The sequence below is a fragment of the Bicyclus anynana genome, chromosome 14, assembly GCF_947172395.1.
Source record: "Bicyclus anynana chromosome 14, ilBicAnyn1.1, whole genome shotgun sequence".
NCBI lineage: Eukaryota > Metazoa > Arthropoda > Insecta > Lepidoptera > Nymphalidae > Bicyclus > Bicyclus anynana.
This window is the reverse complement of record NC_069096.1, coordinates 9,982,040-10,002,045: the sequence shown is the minus strand read 5'-3', so window position 1 is coordinate 10,002,045 and position 20,006 is coordinate 9,982,040. Positions and strand designations below refer to the sequence as shown.

General features: G+C 34.2%; 2 protein-coding genes across 4 annotated transcripts in view; both read right to left on the bottom strand.

The window, feature by feature from the left end:
• LOC112055766 (integrin alpha-PS1) overlaps positions 1-4,841 on the bottom strand; it is a 120,210-nt gene extending 115,369 nt beyond the window's left edge. For both annotated transcript variants that reach the window (XM_052885224.1, XM_052885225.1), the window contains exon 1: positions 4,405-4,841. In XM_052885224.1, the coding sequence (XP_052741184.1) occupies positions 4,405-4,580 (176 nt within the window). In that variant the 5' untranslated portion in view covers positions 4,581-4,841. The remainder of the gene's footprint in view (positions 1-4,404) is intronic.
• A 1,415-nt stretch (positions 4,842-6,256) lies between these two features.
• On the bottom strand, positions 6,257-16,428 carry LOC112051828 (uncharacterized). 2 transcript variants are annotated; one of them, XM_024090627.2, is made up of 8 exons: positions 16,258-16,428; positions 14,497-14,671; positions 12,273-12,362; positions 10,450-10,650; positions 8,448-8,717; positions 8,016-8,358; positions 7,521-7,777; positions 6,257-7,173 (listed from the first exon to the last, which is right to left on the bottom strand). In XM_024090627.2, the coding sequence occupies exons 2-8, from the start codon at positions 14,644-14,646 to the stop codon at positions 6,841-6,843; spliced, it is 1,644 nt and encodes a 547-aa protein (XP_023946395.1). In that variant the 5' UTR covers positions 14,647-14,671; positions 16,258-16,428; the 3' UTR covers positions 6,257-6,840. The 2 variants fall into 2 exon arrangements, with proteins under 2 accessions (XP_023946395.1, XP_023946396.1); XM_024090628.2 differs by lacking the exons at positions 12,273-12,362; positions 14,497-14,671; positions 16,258-16,428 and adding an exon at positions 10,744-10,897.
• Positions 16,429-20,006: the final 3,578 nt, after the last annotated feature.

The following is a 20,006-nucleotide window of genomic DNA, read 5'->3' as shown; positions in this document are numbered from 1 at the left end:
GTGATTCACCGAGCAAACAACACGATACAGAACATTTATAGTATTCAGCAATATAGCTTGGAATCTCCTGTAGCCTTAATATTATACTACGCACAGAATTATATTCTATGATTTATTTTGACGGCCTCCGTGGCGCTGTGGTATGCGCGGTGGATTTACAAAACGGAGGTCCTGGGTTCGATCCCCGGCTGGGCCGATTGAGATTTTCTTAATTGCTCCAGGTCTGGCTGGTGGGAGGCTTTGGCCGTGGCTAGTTACCACCCTACCGACAAAGACCGCCAAGCGACTTAGCGTTCCGGTACGATGACGTATAGAAACCGAAGCCTTGACGTATAGAATTAGACTGCATCATCACTTACCATCAGGTGAGATTGTAGTCAAGGTCAAAGTCAACTTGTAAAGAATAAAAAAAAATGTTTTCAAATGGTTTGATGACAAGAATAGTTTTATAAACGATCTATCAAATTCTAGCCAGAATATCTTTAATTTTCTCTCCTTTTTTCCATCTATAGGTATCAGTATTATTTGCAAGTAGGTAGGTAAGTAAATTGGTAAAATGCAACTTTAAGGTTAATAAATGACATGACACTAATATTATCACACTAATCTATACTAATATTATAATTTATAAAAGAGTTTATTTGTTTGTTTGCTTAATCTCTAATCTCAGGAAGTAATTGTCCGATTTGAAAAATTCTTTTAGTGTTAGATAGCCCATTTATAGAGGAAGGCTAAAGGCTATATATTATTCCCGTTTTCCTACGGGAACGGGAACCAGGCGGGTGAAACCGCTCAGCGTCAGCTAGTCGTTTTATAGATCATGTCGTTTATCAAATTCTGGCCAGACTATAATTAATTTGGTCTCCTTTTTCTTTAACAGTATTATTTGCAAATAAATTAATTGGTAAAATGCAACTTTAAGGTCAATAAATTCATAATACAGTTTTTTTGCCTAGTAAGAATTTTTACTATTTACTTCGCAAATACACATGAACATAATAATTATGACTATGGATATAGTCGGTCATGTAATATACCTACACCTAATATGAACAACAGAACTGCTACGAGTAGGTGTACCTACGTAAGTCTTTGACTCATTGTTATAGTATGTAATATTTTCCAGGTAACAATTTATGCACTGGTCGCATTGTCTATTATAAATAAAAAACATTGACATACGTAATAACTATATCATAATCTCGTTCGACAGTTTCAACTACTGTGGCCAATCTTAATGTTGAACAGTCATCTACAGATTACAGAGAATTAAAGAGCATAAATAGGTATATGGCGCTTTTTTTATAAGGTACTACTAGACCTACTCTTTATTTGTACTTTGTACACAATTAAGGAGAATATAAGTGAAAGAGAAACGTAACAAGTGGAATACAATACTTCCTAAACGCTTAGTAGCGATCTCCACCAGACAATCTTAAGAAAATTATTAGTTTTCTAATTTTTCTTTTCTCTCATAGTTCAATGGTCCGATTGTAAAGAGATCAGGCGCAGAATCGACGGCTTTATATGCTCTCCAGGATACAAAGATGTAACACAACTAACTTCCTTTTTTTTTGGATAATAGAAAATCTCAAAATTTTTTAACCCGATCTCAGGAACCCAGGATCTTGCGGTGCGAACGTAATTAAACTAGCCACTGGAACAACGACAGTTCTACATAGCGATAATAATATTAGCTCGGACAAGCTCTATAAATAACGTTATTCTAATTTTATTTTTTTAACAATACCATTTTGAATTCCTCATATTAAAACCATTTGATTTGATACCCATATTGAAGTATTTAAAAAAATCTCAGTCGTCGTTGTTAAGTTAAGACAACAGTTCGAGTTATTAAGACAAATCTACCGATATCCTAATTAACTACGTAAATCTGTTCAGCGGTTTGGAAGATATGAGGTAATAACTTTATTACACACATACAAACCATACTGCATACAATAATAGTTACAATAGTTAAAAAAAACATATCCATTTGCAGAAAAAAAAATTAAATCAAATGATAACAATTCAACTGAGCTTTGAATTTCAGTGAAAAATATTGCTGAAAATGCACTTTCTAATAGCACACGATGCCAAGTTCTATACTCTTCCTGGAGCAGTATTGAGGTCACAGCATCCCGGCGCCAACTTACGTTCATTATTCATTTCATGGCATGTTTAATAGTTTTAGTAGTTCTACTTACGAATACTATTTCTTGAAGTTATAAAGCTTCCATTTTTAATCGACTAAAAAAAAATATTAATTTATTTACGGCAGAGATTTTAAGATTTAATAAGCTTAATTTGTTTACGTTTACGTATCTGCCTCGTTCTTCAACGGCTTGCCTACAATTCGGATCACGAGGTCTTAGGATCAAGTCCTGGATGAAGGCTGTGAAATTTTCAGTAAGTAACAACCCTTCTTGGCAGTCGGGTAAAATTTCTCAGCCCACAAGTTGGGAGGTTGATGATGATACACTCCGTGTCGCAGGGAGCACGTTAAGCCGTCGGTGTTAGTCATTAGCATTATCATCTGATAGTTAATTTTTAATTAAATTTTTGATTGATTTGACGGCCTCCGTGGCGCAGTGGTATACGCGGTGGACTTACAGGTACGGTACACTTACAGTCGGAGGTCCGGGTTCGATCCCTCGGATCGGCTGGGCCGATTGAAATTTTCTTAATTGGTCCAGGTCTGGCTGGTGGGAGGCTTCGGCTGTAGCAAGTTACCACCCTACCGGCAAAAACGTACCGCGAAGCGATTTAGCATTCCGGTGCGATGTCGTGTAGAAACCAAAAGGGATGGATTTTCATCCTACTCCTAGCAAGTTAGCCCGCTTCAATCTAAGATTGCATCATCAATTAGCATCAGGTGAGATTGTAGTCAAGGGTTAACTTGTAAACTAGAGATTTTTCGGCGATTTTCTTTCGTTTTTCCGATTATACCTATCTATTTACATTAAACTTTCTTTAATTAAATAATGTTCATCTAACTAAATTTACTTACTACATTGCACCTACCTAGATAAAACTTTCACTTGAGCAAGCTTGACTTAGAGGTAGGTACGAACCTATGCAATCTTGAAAGATAAGATATCCAGTAACCTTAGTAAGTGGTATAGGTACCTGCCTACTTACTGAGCTGGTTTCAAACTACGTAACTTCGAAGTATTTTCGTAAAAAGTGCTTTTAGTTTTGAGGTAGGATTTTTTTTTTCAAGTTAGCCCTTGACTACAATCTCACCTGATGGTAAGTGATGATGCAGTCTAAGATAGAAGCAGGCTAACTTGTTAGGAGGAGGATGAAAATCCACCCCTTTTGGTTTCTACACGACATCGTACCGGAACGCTAAATCGCTTGGCAGTAAGTCTTTGCCGGTAGGGTGGTAACTAGCCACGGCCGAAACCTCCCACCAGCCAAAACCTGACATTTCAAAGTGCTTGTAAACTAAGACTACTTGTTGTTGAGTTTGACTAACACCAGACAATTTCTCAACGTTATCTTACCATTACGAGATAGTAGGTCCCTACCCTAAAGATTTACGAGATGCATTGAATTGTTTAAGACCTCAATAGTTCTTCAGTAAGGGATCTGACACAAGGCCGAGTGGTATTGAATTTGATCATAGCCTAATGGACTATTGTCGTGCCAACTCGTACCACTAGGTTTTTCGCGTTATGGAAAAGAGAATAATAGTTAAGCTTCAAAAAAGATATTTTATTTATTAAAATATGAAGACTATACGCACATCGCAACCCCAAAGTAAGCATAACTAATGGATATCAATTCACAATAGAAATAAACAATATTCGTATTACCTATATACCAACCAGACACTGAAAATCATCTATGTTAATCAAACAAATATTTTCCGATTGTGGAAATCGAACCCACGGCCGTGAATGTAGGAGAGTCAATATTCACATCACCGTTCAACCGTAAAATAACCGAGATTCCTCTTAATAAAAATATTATATTATGTACTTATTAATGTAAGCCCAAAAAGTATTTTCTCTGAGCCTACATTTTCCACATCATTATTTATAATAAATAAAACATTCTCTAACAACGCTACCAGGGTTGTTTTAGTATGCAATTAATTAAATACGAACGACTTAATTTCATGATGTACATTTAAGTGATAATAAATATTCACATGCACTTACACACACCTACGAAAGTGTTTATGTAACGTTTCTTTGAATTATCAATAGCTCTACATTCCCGATAAGGGCAACGCACTTCTGATAGCCCGATATCAAGCGTTCACATATTAATTCTTATTGTATTCAATATTCACAGAAACTGATCAATGGACGACTTCGAGCACATGTGAGACGACCTTCACACATGACATCATATCTTAATATTCATAAGATTAACCATGAAGTAGAGACTTACCAGCTAATATTTTCGCCATTACTGCGTATAGTGAGGTGTTCAGCTACAGAAAATCCAAAATAAGACCCTGGCTCGCCGAACTTTATCACAGGAATCCGCGGTTCCAAGTTGAAACTGGTGACACAATATAAAATGCACAAAAATAAAACACAGCTGAAACCAATTTTCGCGGCCATCGTAGAGTTCGTTTCTTATCGAAGTACAAATCGAGTATTCGCACCAATTCACTGTTTACCAGTTATTATTTGGCACATCGCGGTTTTCGTACAAAAAGTGATATACGGACGGGCGACAGACCCCCAGCGCGCTTGCCGTTCGCCGGCCGATTATTCCCGCTCAACTTTACTTGAATTTCTGTTGACTCAACGTAGACATAACAAGACTATACGCTCCTCGCAGTACGAACGGCTGAACGGCGAACGTCCGCTAACATAGGCGACTGAACTCATAAAATGTAGTCCCATTTCGTTTAACGCCATCTAGCGAAGCAGTAGAAAACATGTAACGCAACTCTGCTGCCATCTATTTACTCCTATCCTTATAAAATGATCCATCGTGACCGTTATATTCTGATACTTTATCTACTTCATGATGTATTTTAACTACGAAGTTCCAGTGTTCACTAATAGATGTCTAATTGCAGGGTATCAATTCAATTCATACTGTGCACTCGCATGTTCGACATATTCCTATTCACAATTTTTTAGATCTTTATTATCAACCCATGAAAATGAAAAACAAATCAATTGACAAAATGTCATCCACATACTATGATACAAATTACAAAAATCATCCGATGCTTACGGTAGATATATCACATAGACAGATATGACACTTTGTAGGCCATTTCAATAGGTTGTTATTAAAGACCAAAATAGTGAATAAGCCAGCTGATAATGCTAATCCATGCAATTGCGATTAATAAGAAATTCAGTATTTTTTTAGGAATTGGCTATAAAGGACGTATTCTATCTAATACACTCGTGTAAGAAAAAAAGGATTTATCTATACTTTTTTATCTTACATTTGTATTTAATTCCTAATATAATCATCTAAGGTATGTAATTATTTCTGGGGGTACTGAATGGTTTAAAATAAGCGTGTAAAATAAGCCGCATGCGTCACTCTGAGCAAAAAGCTTTCATTAACAGTTACTTTATCTAGATTTTAAAGTTTTTTTATCTGAAAGATGATCTGATTTATTATTTATCTCAGTATATTTTAATAATAATATTTACATTTATTCATATTTATTATTACAGAGCTATGAATACTAATAGTATCAGTTATCTACTTTAGTATCAGTATCCAATATCTATTGATCCTTATTTAAAAGTAAAATAAAAACGAGTTTAAAAATAGGAAGTTAGTAAGGTGGTAAATAAGGTCAAGGTTCGTTATTAAAAATGATTATTAATCAAAAGTAAATATTAAAGAATTTATGCTAAGTACTTAAGTAGGTATTTGAATAGAAATGTTTAAAAATATTCTTAAAGTTTCAACCTCGTTTTCAGACAGAACTACTGACTACAGACATAACACAATTAGTTGATAGACCACAAAAAAAAATATATATATATACGGTCGAATTGAGAAACCTTCTCCTTTTTTTGAAGTCGGTTAAAAATACATAATTGCTCTATAACTTTCTCCTATTTTCAACTTTTACTATTCTCGGTTTCTAAGTTTTTTTCTCTATTCATACAATAGTCTGTGAGTCTTTCTTAGTAAATTATACTACATCTTTATTTTTCACAATTATGTATGTTTTGCTATAACCACGGGCTCCTACAGGTACTTAATAGTTCCTAGTGGTTAGATTAAAGATAGGTAAACAAAGAAAACCATAATGTTTTGTAAAATTGTTTATTAAATAATATTATTCGAGATAGTCAAAAATTTTTTTAAGAAATTATAACGAAAAATTTTTTTATGTAATAATATTTGTAACTGAAGTAATTGATTTTGTGCAAATTATAATAATGTGGTATAGTCTTTTACTACTCTCTCCGATGTTTTTATTAAAATACATCATGGGTACAATAATTAAATGGGTTTTCAGTTAAATTAAATATTAAGTCAAATAAAAAGAATTATCGACGTGAAAGTACACCAGCTTTTGAAACAGAATCAAATTATTTTCTCTTCTGTTCTTGTAATATAATGTAGGTTTTAGAAGAAGAATTTCCGAATCATCATATCATTTATGTCAGCAATCCATTCAAACCAGTTCAATACAGCCGGAACGAATCTGCAACAACAATCCTCCCAGTAGCAGAGCTTCTAGAAATTGGACTTCCAACAGTTACAAATTCGTGATTAAATCGGCTGACATTTGACGGAGCCTCAGTTGCGCCAGAGATATTTTGGTATTGCGATTTGTTAGAACATCGTGTTTCATATACATTGCAACACCATTCGCTTCTTGTGAAATCTTTAAGGCAGAGGATGGAAGGTTAGTTCAGTCTGTGAGTGCGCGAAGAGTAGATTAAGTTGGGAGTCCAATCCAACATTGAATACTTTCACTAGTTTAGCAGCTGCTTGGTCCGGTTCTTTGCGTACTAATGCAGTTCCCGATACTTTCATCAAATGCACTTCAGAATCAACTGAACCGCCGCCAGTAGTAGCTAGTTTCACGTGGCACGTCACATGAACTTGAATGTATTTCTGTACAGCCTTTCCTCGTTTGCCTGGCACATCAACATACTCCGTCTTCTCTTCTACTTGTGGCAAATCAGCACGGAACACCATAGCTTCACCGAGAAGACCCTAGAGAATAGAAAAAGCATCACATGAATAAACGTATTTAAGAAATAGACTATTAATTTTCAAAACATTGCTTGATTGATTGTTTCAACTTGAAAAATTCCACTCTATTTAAAACTTTAAAAAATTGCATATCTGAAAATTTATCCATAGACCCTTGGCTCTAAGCCAATAGTGAAACTAGAAATAATTGTCCTTTAGCCAAAGGAAGATACGTATCTACAATACATTTCGCAAAGACAACAAATAGTCTAACATATTGCGCGCTTATCCATCATGAAGTTCTATAAGTATATTGGCACAACTCCAAAACGATTAGGGATTATTTATTATACTGCGATTATACTTACTCCGTTTCCTGTTACTGTAAATTTCATGTCGGGATGTACTGCACGTGGCTCCATGCCGACACCATCAGGGTGGGAGTCAGACCAGAAATAGTTTTCAGGTGCGTTCAATGTATCAGGTTTGAATGTAATGCGTTTTCCATAGCCCATTCCAATGGATTGTAACAAAAGGCTTCTTCCTTCGAACAGACGGTGGCGGCTGTTGGCTGGTCTCACTCGGTAGTAAAATCCAGGTACAATGCGAGGATCAATATATGTTCCTAAAATTTAAAAAGAATATTAATTATACATAGTCTAGATATCACAGTAATATTATAAAAGTGAAAGTAAGCGTGTGTATGTTTGATTCTCTTTCACGCGGCAACTTCAAAACCGATTTAGCTGAAATTTTGTAAAAAAAAAGCGAGATTTGTAAAAAAATACAATTTTACTAGAACGGAGTGGCGGGCGTCCGCTTGTTAATAATAATAAATAGTATCTTACAAATTAGACACTCACCTATAACAGGAAGTTCGTATCTCTCTAGACCGACAACAGAGTACTGGCAGGGGATATCGTTAATGTCACTTCCGCTTACAGTGATCCTTCTTGAGGACGATTTGATGCCAGGTTTAAGTTCGTATCCCTTCTTCAGCTGTTTAATACCGATCGCAACATTGACGACTCTAGTGACCACAGCATTTCCACGGCCTTTCTTTAGTATAGCAATTCCACTTACAGGCACCAATTTGGTAATATCATCATTTTCATACCATTCTATCTTACACAAAGTGTTCACTTTCACCCTCTTCTCAATTGAACCATCTTCAGAAATTTTCTGTTCAAGCTCGATTTGATTCTTCTGTAATAAAAAAAGTAATCCAGTTAACAAAATGTATATTAGGTATGATGTGATCTTGATCTTTATTAACTTTGCGTATCATTTCTTACCTGTTGCTGAATAACCTCTAGTGTTCCTTGAGGTTCGTGATTGGCATCGTATATGGTGAACTTGTCTCCAATCGCGACGGCTTCAATTTCAAAGACAAAACCTTCAGGACGTGAGTCAGACCAAAAGTAATTGGTATTCTCATTTAGAGTTGAACCATCGTGATCAAAGGTAAGTCGTCTTGCAAATCCACGGCCAATCGACTGGAGGGTGAGGGCTTTGCCATCAAACAAATACCTGGGCTTCACAGATAGTGGGGGCGCATCCAAAGCCTGTAATATTTAAAACATGATTTATACGATGCCCTGACAGTTGTACTTAAAATGGGATAAAAAAACCAAGTAATTAAAAAAATTAAATTTTTGTCAATTTAATTTGAATCTAGTTTATTTAAACTAAATGAAACAAAAATGTATCTTTTTATTAAGTTACATGTGATTGAAATGCCTGTTAATTAACCATGTTATGATCATGATGAGTTAGACATTTAATGTATATAATTTTGAAAATACCTGAATTTAAATTACGTAAACATTAAAAATATATTGTGGGGGTAAAATATAATAAAAATGGCATGAAGCCCTTATGAATGATACTTATGGTTTACCTATAACATGCTGCTGGCCAGAATGTCAGATCGACCTGTCGGGTCTCTGCAAGCGTTCTTGAAGTTTGTTTTGGAAGCGCCTCTCTAGGCGTAGGTCTGAAAAACTGGACGATCCACATACCATCGCCTACAACGGCACACAACCAGTGGCAAATACACGCAAGTCAACAGTGTTGGTCGTTGATGATATTTTCATTCTGTAAATGTCAGCAACGGACACCGCTACTCACTGTCTATCACCCCTCTAACTTAACAAAACCAATTGAATTCTTGAACTGCTGAACTCGGCTTGTAGGTAATCCATTAGAATTGAACTCAGACTAATCTTTATTGAAATTAATCAAGATAATAATTAATTTACAAATTACAGCATCTTTTAACATTTCTGTGTAAGGCTGCCATTACAATTTGTCACTTTAAACAGATGTAATTAAATTGACACAACATGTGATTCAATTAATGTTATTTTTTCTTAAAAAATTACAATTTTTTAATAAATTTTACCTGTAGAATAGTTAAGTTATGTGACAATATTATTTTCTTATAAGATGACAACCTTACTTTAATTGTGCAATTACGTAAAAGTAGCAAAAACTTAGGTAATTATAAATTAATGGGTGTGTGACCATATTCTATAAACAAAACTTTGCGAAGGTTCTTTGAGAAATACTTGTGTTTTATTAGCATTCTTAATACCCGTTCAATTGTATGTTACTCATGCATTTTATTAGATGAAAAAATAATATTAACGTAAAAGAACTCTTCGCATAATTTATGAAAATTTTCGATAGATTACTTGAAAAGACACTCACCATCCTTCAGAATTCTGAAAAGATATATCTTGCGAAAATCTTCTTTATGGCCACAAACCAAATAACTAACAATTGTTGAACAGTAAACAAAGAAATACATTAGAATACATCAAATAGAGACTTCGATGTTGTGGGATTTTTTGCACAATCCTATGTTAAAAGATTACCGCTTGTTTCGAGTTCAGAACTCAATTCAACAGGGACCTTAGCTCTATGTACATAGCCTCATTCTTATGCTGTTCAGTGATTAAATTTTGCCCCAGACTAATATGGATCTTCATAGTTTTTCTTTTGTTTTAAAAGACGATAAACATCACATTGATGATACAAAAGCTGATCGAAACTATCCACAAATTGATGAAGCCACATTGAACAAAGTAAATTAAAGAATCATCGCCGTCCAATAGTGTACTTAATATTTTATACTATTGACCGAAATGTGGATGATTGCTGATATTAATTTGAAAACGGCAATCATCAACACTTCTGAATGTACATTTAGTAACTGCGATGATTTCTTTAACATGCCAGATACGAGTATGTGATGAATAATATAAATCATTTCTATCGAATTTCTCATCTCACCTGCATTGGTCTGATTTTATATCTGAAGCCAGTTCTGACACGAGGATCAATATAGACTCCGATGACCGGCATTTGATGAGGCGCTGGGGCCGGGACGCGATACACGGCCGGGACATCTCCAAGAGCACTTGCATCTAGTAAAACCTCTTTCTCGTATGCGCTTCCAGTCCAAATAGGTTTCGATGGAATTTCGGGTTGTTCCTAAAAAACATATTTAGTTAATTTCTTGTACAACAATAATTTCTTAAATAAAATTTTTATATAGCTAATTGAAAATAAATTTCTTTTTCCAACCTCTAAGAACCCGATACACAAGCACTCAGTACAGCTGCAGTCATGGTCCTCACACATAAGTGTTTTCATCATTTTCAATTTCTTTTTTAATGTTTCAACAAATTGGAAAAGTGACCAGACTGCAAGCCCGCTCGAGAGGAATAAAGAAAGTTAAATATATCTACAATTATACCGACGCCTAAACACAACTTGGCAATGTACAGATATCTCTTACAAAACACAGTTTTCAATCATCATGCCAAGAAAATTTGATTTGTTATGACAGTAGGTCACACGTCGTACCACCTTACAATTCCCCAGATATGCTTTGAATTTAAACAGAAACTAGTAAAAAATACAATTGCTAATAATAAATATACTTGTTAGTGAACATTTCAATTTAAACATAATTGTAGTTTAAAATCATGATCATCTCTGAATAATCATTAACAAAATGAATTAAAGTTGCGCATTCATAAATTAGTATCTACCGAAATAATTAAATTAAAAGCAGATGACTACAATGACGTACACGATTTTAGCATTGATAGAAATAAAAAGAAACGTGCTACTATAATAAGTCAAGGACGTACGTCGTAGATTGTTCAACTACAATTAAATAGAGAAAATCTATAACCAACTTATTCATCTACGACAGTAAAATAAATTGAGCTCAATTACAATGATTTATCTACAGACCAAAGTCCATCCGAAAAAATGCGAGATCTATTTTTATGCTCTCCCGTTTTTTCTGTAGTTCACATCACTCCTACATGTTTCCGCAGGTAGAAAATAGTTTGTTTATCTTTCTCGGCGTTTTTTTTTCTTTTTCTTTAAAGCATTTTATTAAACTTAAACAAAACTTCAAAATCATATTCAAAGCATAAAAATTGTAGTTGAGTTATTAAGACAGTCAAGAAGTAAGAAGTGTCTGGATTTGTTCGACTAGATGCTAATTCTCGTATATTCTGTCCTGTGAAACCTTACTATTGTAGTAAACAAACTATTGACCTTACTCTGGCAAATAATAAAGCACTGAAGCGCAACAAATTTTCTATTACTTCGAAGGCGAGCTTCAAAGACATATTGGTTATAGCAGTATTTGTCTGTTTGTGTTACGAATCATTGTGTAATCCTTGTCTAATTTATTTGTTCGTAGTTCTCTAGATAACGCTACTTCAGTGTGACGAAATAATTACCGGACTGTTCAATAATGTGAACATAAATAAAATACTCCTATCAATAAAACCAGTTATGGAAAAGGAATAAGCGAAAACTGTTGCTTTAAAGTCTTAAAATTAAATCAACTTTGAATAAACTAACAAACTAGATGCAGATTAAACAATCATCAATCAGAAATTACGTAAATCATCATCTGTAATTGATCAGTACATTACAAGATACTATCCTATTATATCCGTCGGATATCAATACGACGTAGCATTGAACATAAATAGTTTCAGCTTATAGGGTTTCACCGGCAAGAAATTGATTGGAAAGAATGGGATGTTTCGTTACATTTATAAGCTTTTATAAGTTGATATACTTACACGCACTTCCACTTCAGGGAAAGCTTCTTCTCCATCGCTTTCATAATCACTAGTAGTTGGGATAAAGCTTTTTGGTGTACCCTCAGGCTCCTGCAAAGACGATTATATAAAAATGTGGTCGTTAAAAGCATAACAATACAATAATTTTAAAATCAAATTAATTACTAATTAGACTGATAACGCATTATTATAATTTTAATTATATTCTGATAATAGGATATTTTATGTTCATAAATAAAAAAAAACAATTTCGAACAATTTCACATTTATTAGAAACGTCAAGCAACTAAAACCAACTTCATAAAAATCAAGCTTCAAAAGTATTAGACCGCAATCATAAATTCTACAATATGATACGGAAGTATTTTAAAATAATTAACATATCTATTTTAAGGAATAATATAGGAAGGATGGTTTGTCATACCAATTAAATCATCGAACACTTTAAGTCAGGGAAGCAATCAAATCAAAATCTATTCAAGCCAAGGACTTTTAAAATCAGTAATGTAGCAAATAATAAAGATTTTACTGAGCGAACCAGAGTGATCGTTTATAACGAAGATAACGGTTATTTACGATGTAAAAGGAGGCCATGCTAAACTAAGATAAACTCTTTATTAGTCCTTGACTTGGGAAAATATAAAAATGTTCACAATGCAGATACTATTAGCCCTTAATTTGTTACAAAACTCGCGTGAATAATAATTAAGTTCCAACATAATCCGAGTTAAGTTACGGTCTAACTAGATATAGTTTTATGCTCAGCGGTCGAAATTCGACTTGCTCCCCTTCGCACGAGAGTTTTTTTAACGGACATTAAAAAAGCGTTCAAATACAACAAATGCATTCCCAAGTATATGTTCACATGACAGCGTTTTTAAAACACGACGCTTTCTTTCGAGCAGGCTTTAAATTTTGGGCGTTGGAAATAGACCGTCATTAACTTTAACGCTTTTTTAACGTCCGTTTAAAAAACTCTCGTGCAAATGGGGACTTACTAATTTATTTAGTTGACAGTTTAGTTGAAATAAATGCTCTAAGTAGTACTAGACGTGCCTATGACATCAGTTGAAAATGAAATTAATATTGCTGTAGGCGATTCTCAATATTTCCTGCTTTAAAGTATTCCATTATGTTTGGTTACGATGACGTGTTTGAAGGGCATAGTTATTGGGCGAGGTCAGTAGGCACACCTGACCTTAGTATTTGAGTCTGCTTGACATAACTACAAGTAAAAACTGCTTTCTTAATTCGTAATAGGTAGCTTTGCGAAAAATAACCTGCTTTTTAATCAGTATAAAAGTCATTAAACTTTCTTTTTGATATTTAACAAACTCAAAAAATCGCCGGACTGAATTAATATAAAAAAAATCGGAAACCAGCAAGAGTTAGAAAGATTAGATACCGCAAATCACATCAATGGTTATCAGATTATTGTTTTATCTTAATAAGACACTCCACATTAGCATGTAATAACATTAGTACAATTTGATAAATATTACATTATTAAACGGCTTTTAATTGCAGCTACCGTAAATAAAATTTCTATGACAACGTTTCAGTACACTAATAAAAATTTTAATAAAAAAATACAACCGACTTCAAAACCTAAAAACGTACCCACTAAACTAAAAAGCGAAAAATAACATCATAATATGTTCTACCTGCTGATCAGTATGAAGGCGGTGCTAAGCCGGTGATGTATTAATTCAAGCTATGTGAGAATATCTTACAGATTTACATTTTGCAGACAGTTTCATGTGGTCCTGTCAGAAATGGCTTAAATTAAGACAACACCGGCTAAGCACCGCCTTCATTATTCATTCAAAAAAAATACCGACCGAATTGAGAACCTCCTCCTTTTTGAAGTCGGTTAAAAAGCTAAGCTAAGCTTAACATTTTTATTTAAACAATAAATTCAACATTAATATAATAATAAAACATTTAAGACATGTATTCCTAAGTTACATTAAATTTTTGGCGTAATTGAGTAACCAGAACATGCTATTCCAATAAATTTATCTTTACGTTCATCTATTTAAATAAGTTTGGCTGTGCTTATTAAGAAGGTCATCACTTTGAGTCTATATTCAACTAAAATTTTGAATAGAGATTGATTGTATCCGGATTAACATAGGTTTTTTAGTTATATAGTTCGGCGCTAGTTGTGAGAAAAGGCTCGAATCTGGGACGTTAAAATTAAAAAGAAATCATTTCATTTCACCTGAGCAGAAGGTAAGGTCTCAACTAGAGCTGGTTCAACGTCGAGGGCCGTAGAAGTGCCAGCAAGACGAGCACGGGTCAGGTTCCAGAGACGGCGCAGAGCCAATGGGGTTTCCTCTACTTGCAACTCCATTCCTGGATTCGACATCATCTTGACGAGCTTGCTTATTGTTTTCCTGATTGTAAACAAATTTTATGTGTATCACTATTGGATATGTATTATTTCTAGGTAAGAAAAGTTTAGTTTAGTTTTGGTCGCAAAATTATTAAAGTATTTTATTTGCTTAGTTAGTAAGGACTCGTTGACACCATCGACTGTTTATATTAAACTAGCAGAACCGCGGTTTTGCCCGTGAGAATACGGGGATAAAAGATACTCCTTGATAATGTAGCTTTCCATTAGTGAAAGAATTTTTGAAATTGGTCCAGTAGTTTCAAAGTAGTTTCAATTCAAACAAACAAATAAATATAGATAATGAAGTAGAAAATTTAAATTTCTGTAAATATATATAGGTATTATTCTAAAAGTTGGTTTTCTCTAAGCACCCCAACCTAAAGATAAACAAAACGAACTTAAAAGGTACCTACTAAAATAAATTAAAGAATAATGATGTATTTAAAGAATAAACTAATGAAACCGTTATGCGTCAAATATATATAATTACCGGCAAATATATAATTACGAAGAGAAAACGATTAATATAGAAAGTCCTCGCTGTCGTGTTCTTTACAACAAAATTCTACCTAATATAAATATTTACCTACCTACTTAAGAAGATGCTTCTTAGAAAATAATTAGCATTTTAAAATTGGAACGCGTTTCCTTATGTACATTTTTAGAATTAGGTATAATTCGTGTTCTATTTTTGTTATATACCTAACATAGTTAATTAAAATATAACAAATGAGGAAATTAAAAACTGCCGGCTAGATTACGGAGCGGAAATATTTCGAATTGACGAAACCTAAAAATAAATGTCATATTTTAACTATAAATAAAATCAAAGTAAATTAGTGTCCATTAATTAAAATACACGAAATCTAAGTAAAATTAATTTATTAATATCAAAGTGAAAGTGCTTCAATATATCTGCAAGGTCTGTGAACAGCTGAATTTAAAGATATCAAAGTAGTTTATGAAAAGTTTAAAGTTAAAGAAACATCCCTATTGAAAACAAGTTATTTCGAAAAAAATAAGGATCGGGAAGGGCATCCAACTAACAATAGCAGGTATTCGGAGCCCATTGTAAACACCCTATTGGCAGCAGGTAAAACTGATATCCATAAGAAAGTATTATAGAAATTCTTGCCACGGTATGTTTGTGGAACAACGGACAATTTCTTAGTTTTATAAGAAGAGAAGTGTAAAATTTAAAACAATTGATAAACGGAAATAAATATTTTGTGTTTCATTTTAATTCTAAAATATACAAACCTTTTAAATCTATTGCATATTAAAGTATTCTTAATTAAGTAGATGTCAATAGAACGGTAACGGATTGCGTGAAATATTTTAATGGTTGATAAGCACGAGAAAGTATCACAATCGAGTTCTAACTTCTAGTTCAGCGTGCACAGCAAAGAGAAAGCAACAGTTGTTGCATTTGTGTCGGCCATTTGCAGCGCCTGCCATCTTGTTTCCAGAACATTCTATTTTTAAATTTCCCTGGATGAAATTTTATGGAAAATGCAGTATTCATTCAACCTTTCATACATTTCGAGATATAAATAACTATACCATAATTTGCTTTCAAATTCTTACCTCGACGAACTTAAAATTCAGACAATTTCTCTCGACTGTTGAAGAGTCTATGTTGAAATGTAATTCAATGTTAAATCTGCAATTCAAAATGTTTGGTCACAACTGCGATCGTTTTACACGGTGGGTTAGAGCGAACGTTTAAGAGCGCACCTCGGTCACGACTGAGGGTTAACGCAACGAATGAGGTATTTTAAACTTGAGTAATCGGTCCTCCCCAGCCTGCGCATGAAGAGGATGGTGCTATACAGAAGATAGGGACAGAGGTATGAGCACGCAGGGTCTGCGTGCTCCGCTAGACACACACGCACACATAGGCAAGATGTTACGCATGCGTTCCAGCTATTGATACGTCTCAAAACGTTCCGATACGTCACTGGCCTCCTTTCAGAGCGAAGTTCAGCGGAGGGTGCTTAGTCCAAGGCGCTAAACCAGTTCGCAAGTTGTTTGCTAATTTACAGGACAATGATAACGAAAATGTACCCCCGTCTCGCCTCGTGATCAGTCAAAGTAATATTCCGTGACTTTTTGGTAATATGAATTAACTAGAAGTATGAGGTATTGCAGCAAATGTGTAAAAAGCAATGCAAAATATGATTTTGTATACGCATAAATATAATAGTAACCTCCGACTAACACAAACTACATGATTTACCTACCTATTTATACAAATAAAATCAAAATGTATATCTAATAAAAATAATTTGCGATAAAAGAAGAAAAAACCTGAAAAATAATTTAGATACGAATACGAATATAAAATAAAGAGAACATCCAAACACATGACACTTTAAAATAACACAAATTAACTAAAATATTATAAAGCTGAACGCAGCAATATTAAGCCAGCACTATTTATAACTACAATAAAAATAAAGGTAGGTACATATTTTAAACAAGACGTGCAAAGTTACTGCTGGTTTTTATCCAATAAATTTTCCTGAACGTTGAAATACGTGTATTATTATTATCTATACCAACAATGAATTAGTTAAATTACCTAAGTTAATTTAAATATAGAAACAATGGATCTCCTATTCACGTTAATTATTTCATTAATAATTGCAAACTATTAAAGAAGAATCAGATAATTTCAAAGCACTGCCTTTTGCCTAATCTGCTTTTGTTTTGGTTTATCAGTGACTGTTTCATGGGCCAAACTTTCAACAGGACAGGGCCATTTTTGACGAAATTTTCACACACAAGTAGGGAAGACATCTTTACTTTTTATTTTTTGATTTCTATTTGATTATTTTAATTTGTTTGTTCCATTTTTTGCCATGACGCTCGAGGACTGTTGTAGGTTAATTTGATGGGACGTCTTTACGTCTTCAAGTAAAGCTAATGAAGAATATTAATTAAACTAGCTAGAAATCGAATCTAGCTAAGTTAAATAACAAAATTAACTTAAACGTAACTCGACTATAAATCATCAGTCTCGTTAGCCACAGAGGTCTTCAGTCTTTCCAATTACTTGAACAATCAAATCAATTACTATGTAGGTTTTCCGACCCACTTAGACAGTCTGGTTTTTATTAGAACTCTCTCGTAAATTCTGATAAAGGCAAAGAACTGAAATCCCAGACTGACAGTGTTTCATATTGATACGTACGTTCTTATGTTATTAGTCAGTAAGTACATAGTTAAAGATAAGAGATAATAATTGGGCACTTTGTCTAGTCATAGTGTTATCTTTGTTTTACTGGATCAAGGGTTAATGTTATTATTTGTATAACAGTTAATTAATGCTGTCCTTAAAGACTTAAGCCTGCAACAACGTTTTTCAACATTTTTTTTTTTTAATAAATATACTTAAACAATACACATCACTATCTAGCCCCAAAGTAAGCATACAGAGTAGCTTGTGTTATGGGTACTAAGATAGTTGATATTATAATATTCATATACATTTATATACTACATATAAATACTTATATAATGTATAAATACACACAGACACTGGAAAACACCCATGCTCATCACACAAATATTTTCCAGTAGTGGGAATCGAACCCACGGCCGTGGATGCAGAAAGCAGGGTCACTACCCACTGCGCCACGCGGCCGTCAATTTGTAGGGACTTCCAAACATCACGATACTGAGCTACCTGCTTCCAGCGAATCCCTGCGACTCGCTTGATGTCGTCAGTCTACCTGGTGGTGGCGCTTACTAGTGCGGGGTCGCCATTCCAACACTATGGGTTCCCAACGTTCATCGGCAATATCGGCATCGGCATCGGCATTTTCAACATAGAGCTAATATATTTTTTTTGCCATTTTATTTCTCTATCCTATACTAAACGTATCACGTATTTCACTGCTGAAACTGTTAACGTTACATACTAGTACTTCACATTGCTAGTCTACATTGCATTACAGAAATGTTCTGTCTATCTGTCCGTATACCCACGCTAATCTCCGTATCTATAGATATCGTTTTCATGCGGTTTTCATCATCATCATCATTATCAACCCGTATTCAGGTCACTGTTAAGCACTTATTATTATTATGAGAGGGATTAGATATTCCACCACGCTGGCCCAATGCGGATCGACAAGCTTCAAATGATGTGGCTTTATAAAGGTAAAAGAATTTTTGAATTTCAGTAGATCCAGAGATTATCCCCTTCAACACCTCAAGATTTGTCTTTCCTACATAGTTAACTTAAATATCACGTGTCTCAATCGGTGAAGGAAAACATCGTGAGGAAACCTGCATACCAGAGAATTATCTTCATTCTCTGCGTGTGTGAAGTCTGCCAATCCGCATTGGGCCAGCGTGGTGGACTATTGGCCTAACCCCTCTCATTCTAAGAGGAGACTCGAGCTCAGCAGTGAGCCGAATATGGGTTGATGACATAGTTAAAGTTATTGGGGAGGCCGCCATATTGGATTTGTAATGACGTTTCTTAGCTAGTCATGTATTGTCATCAGAAGAACTAATTTTAAGCCTTAAATTTAGACTTAGAATTTAAATTTAGAATTTAAATTGTTTAGTAATTGTCTTTAACAGGTTATGGACGTCCCTTATGTCGAATTAAAAAATACGTATGAGGTATGAATTTTAAAATAATCTTTATGGTTTAATTTTATCTTGTTAAATATGAACCTATGACAAACATCCGCGGGCTTAAAATATCTTCTTACCTATTATGTCTGTGTATTCAGCAAGCAGATTGCTCAAGGTTACCGTAAGCTTATTAACAGTTAACTATTATTTCTTTGAGTGTCTGGTTTTCATCAGTTTAGTTAAGATTAAAACCACAGTTCCCATTATCTGTAGGTACTAATATTATAATATTATAAAGAGCTCAGTATACTAGAAAAGTTTTTGAGATTGAAGAACGTAGGGGTCTATTGATATATTTTATCCCTGTAATGGAAATTACGGGGAGGTAACCGCGGGGCGTATTAAATAAACTAGTAGACGGCGCGCGGTTTTACCCGCGTGGTTCCCGTTCCCTTAGGAACTGAAAAAAATGTAGCCTATAGCCTTCCTTGATAAATGGGCTATCCTAACACTAAAATAACTTTTCAAATCGGTCCAGTAGTTCCTGAAATTAGCGCGTTCAATCAAACAAACAAACAAACAAACTCTTCAGCTTTATAATATTAGTATAGATAAAGTTTCAAGACATGTCAATTTGTCGGAGTTAAATAGAACCTACGTACTTATTCCGACAAATTGCTTGGGCATAGGTAGCATCTTTGCCCAAGCAATCAGAAAATATTCTTCGATGCAACAAATATATA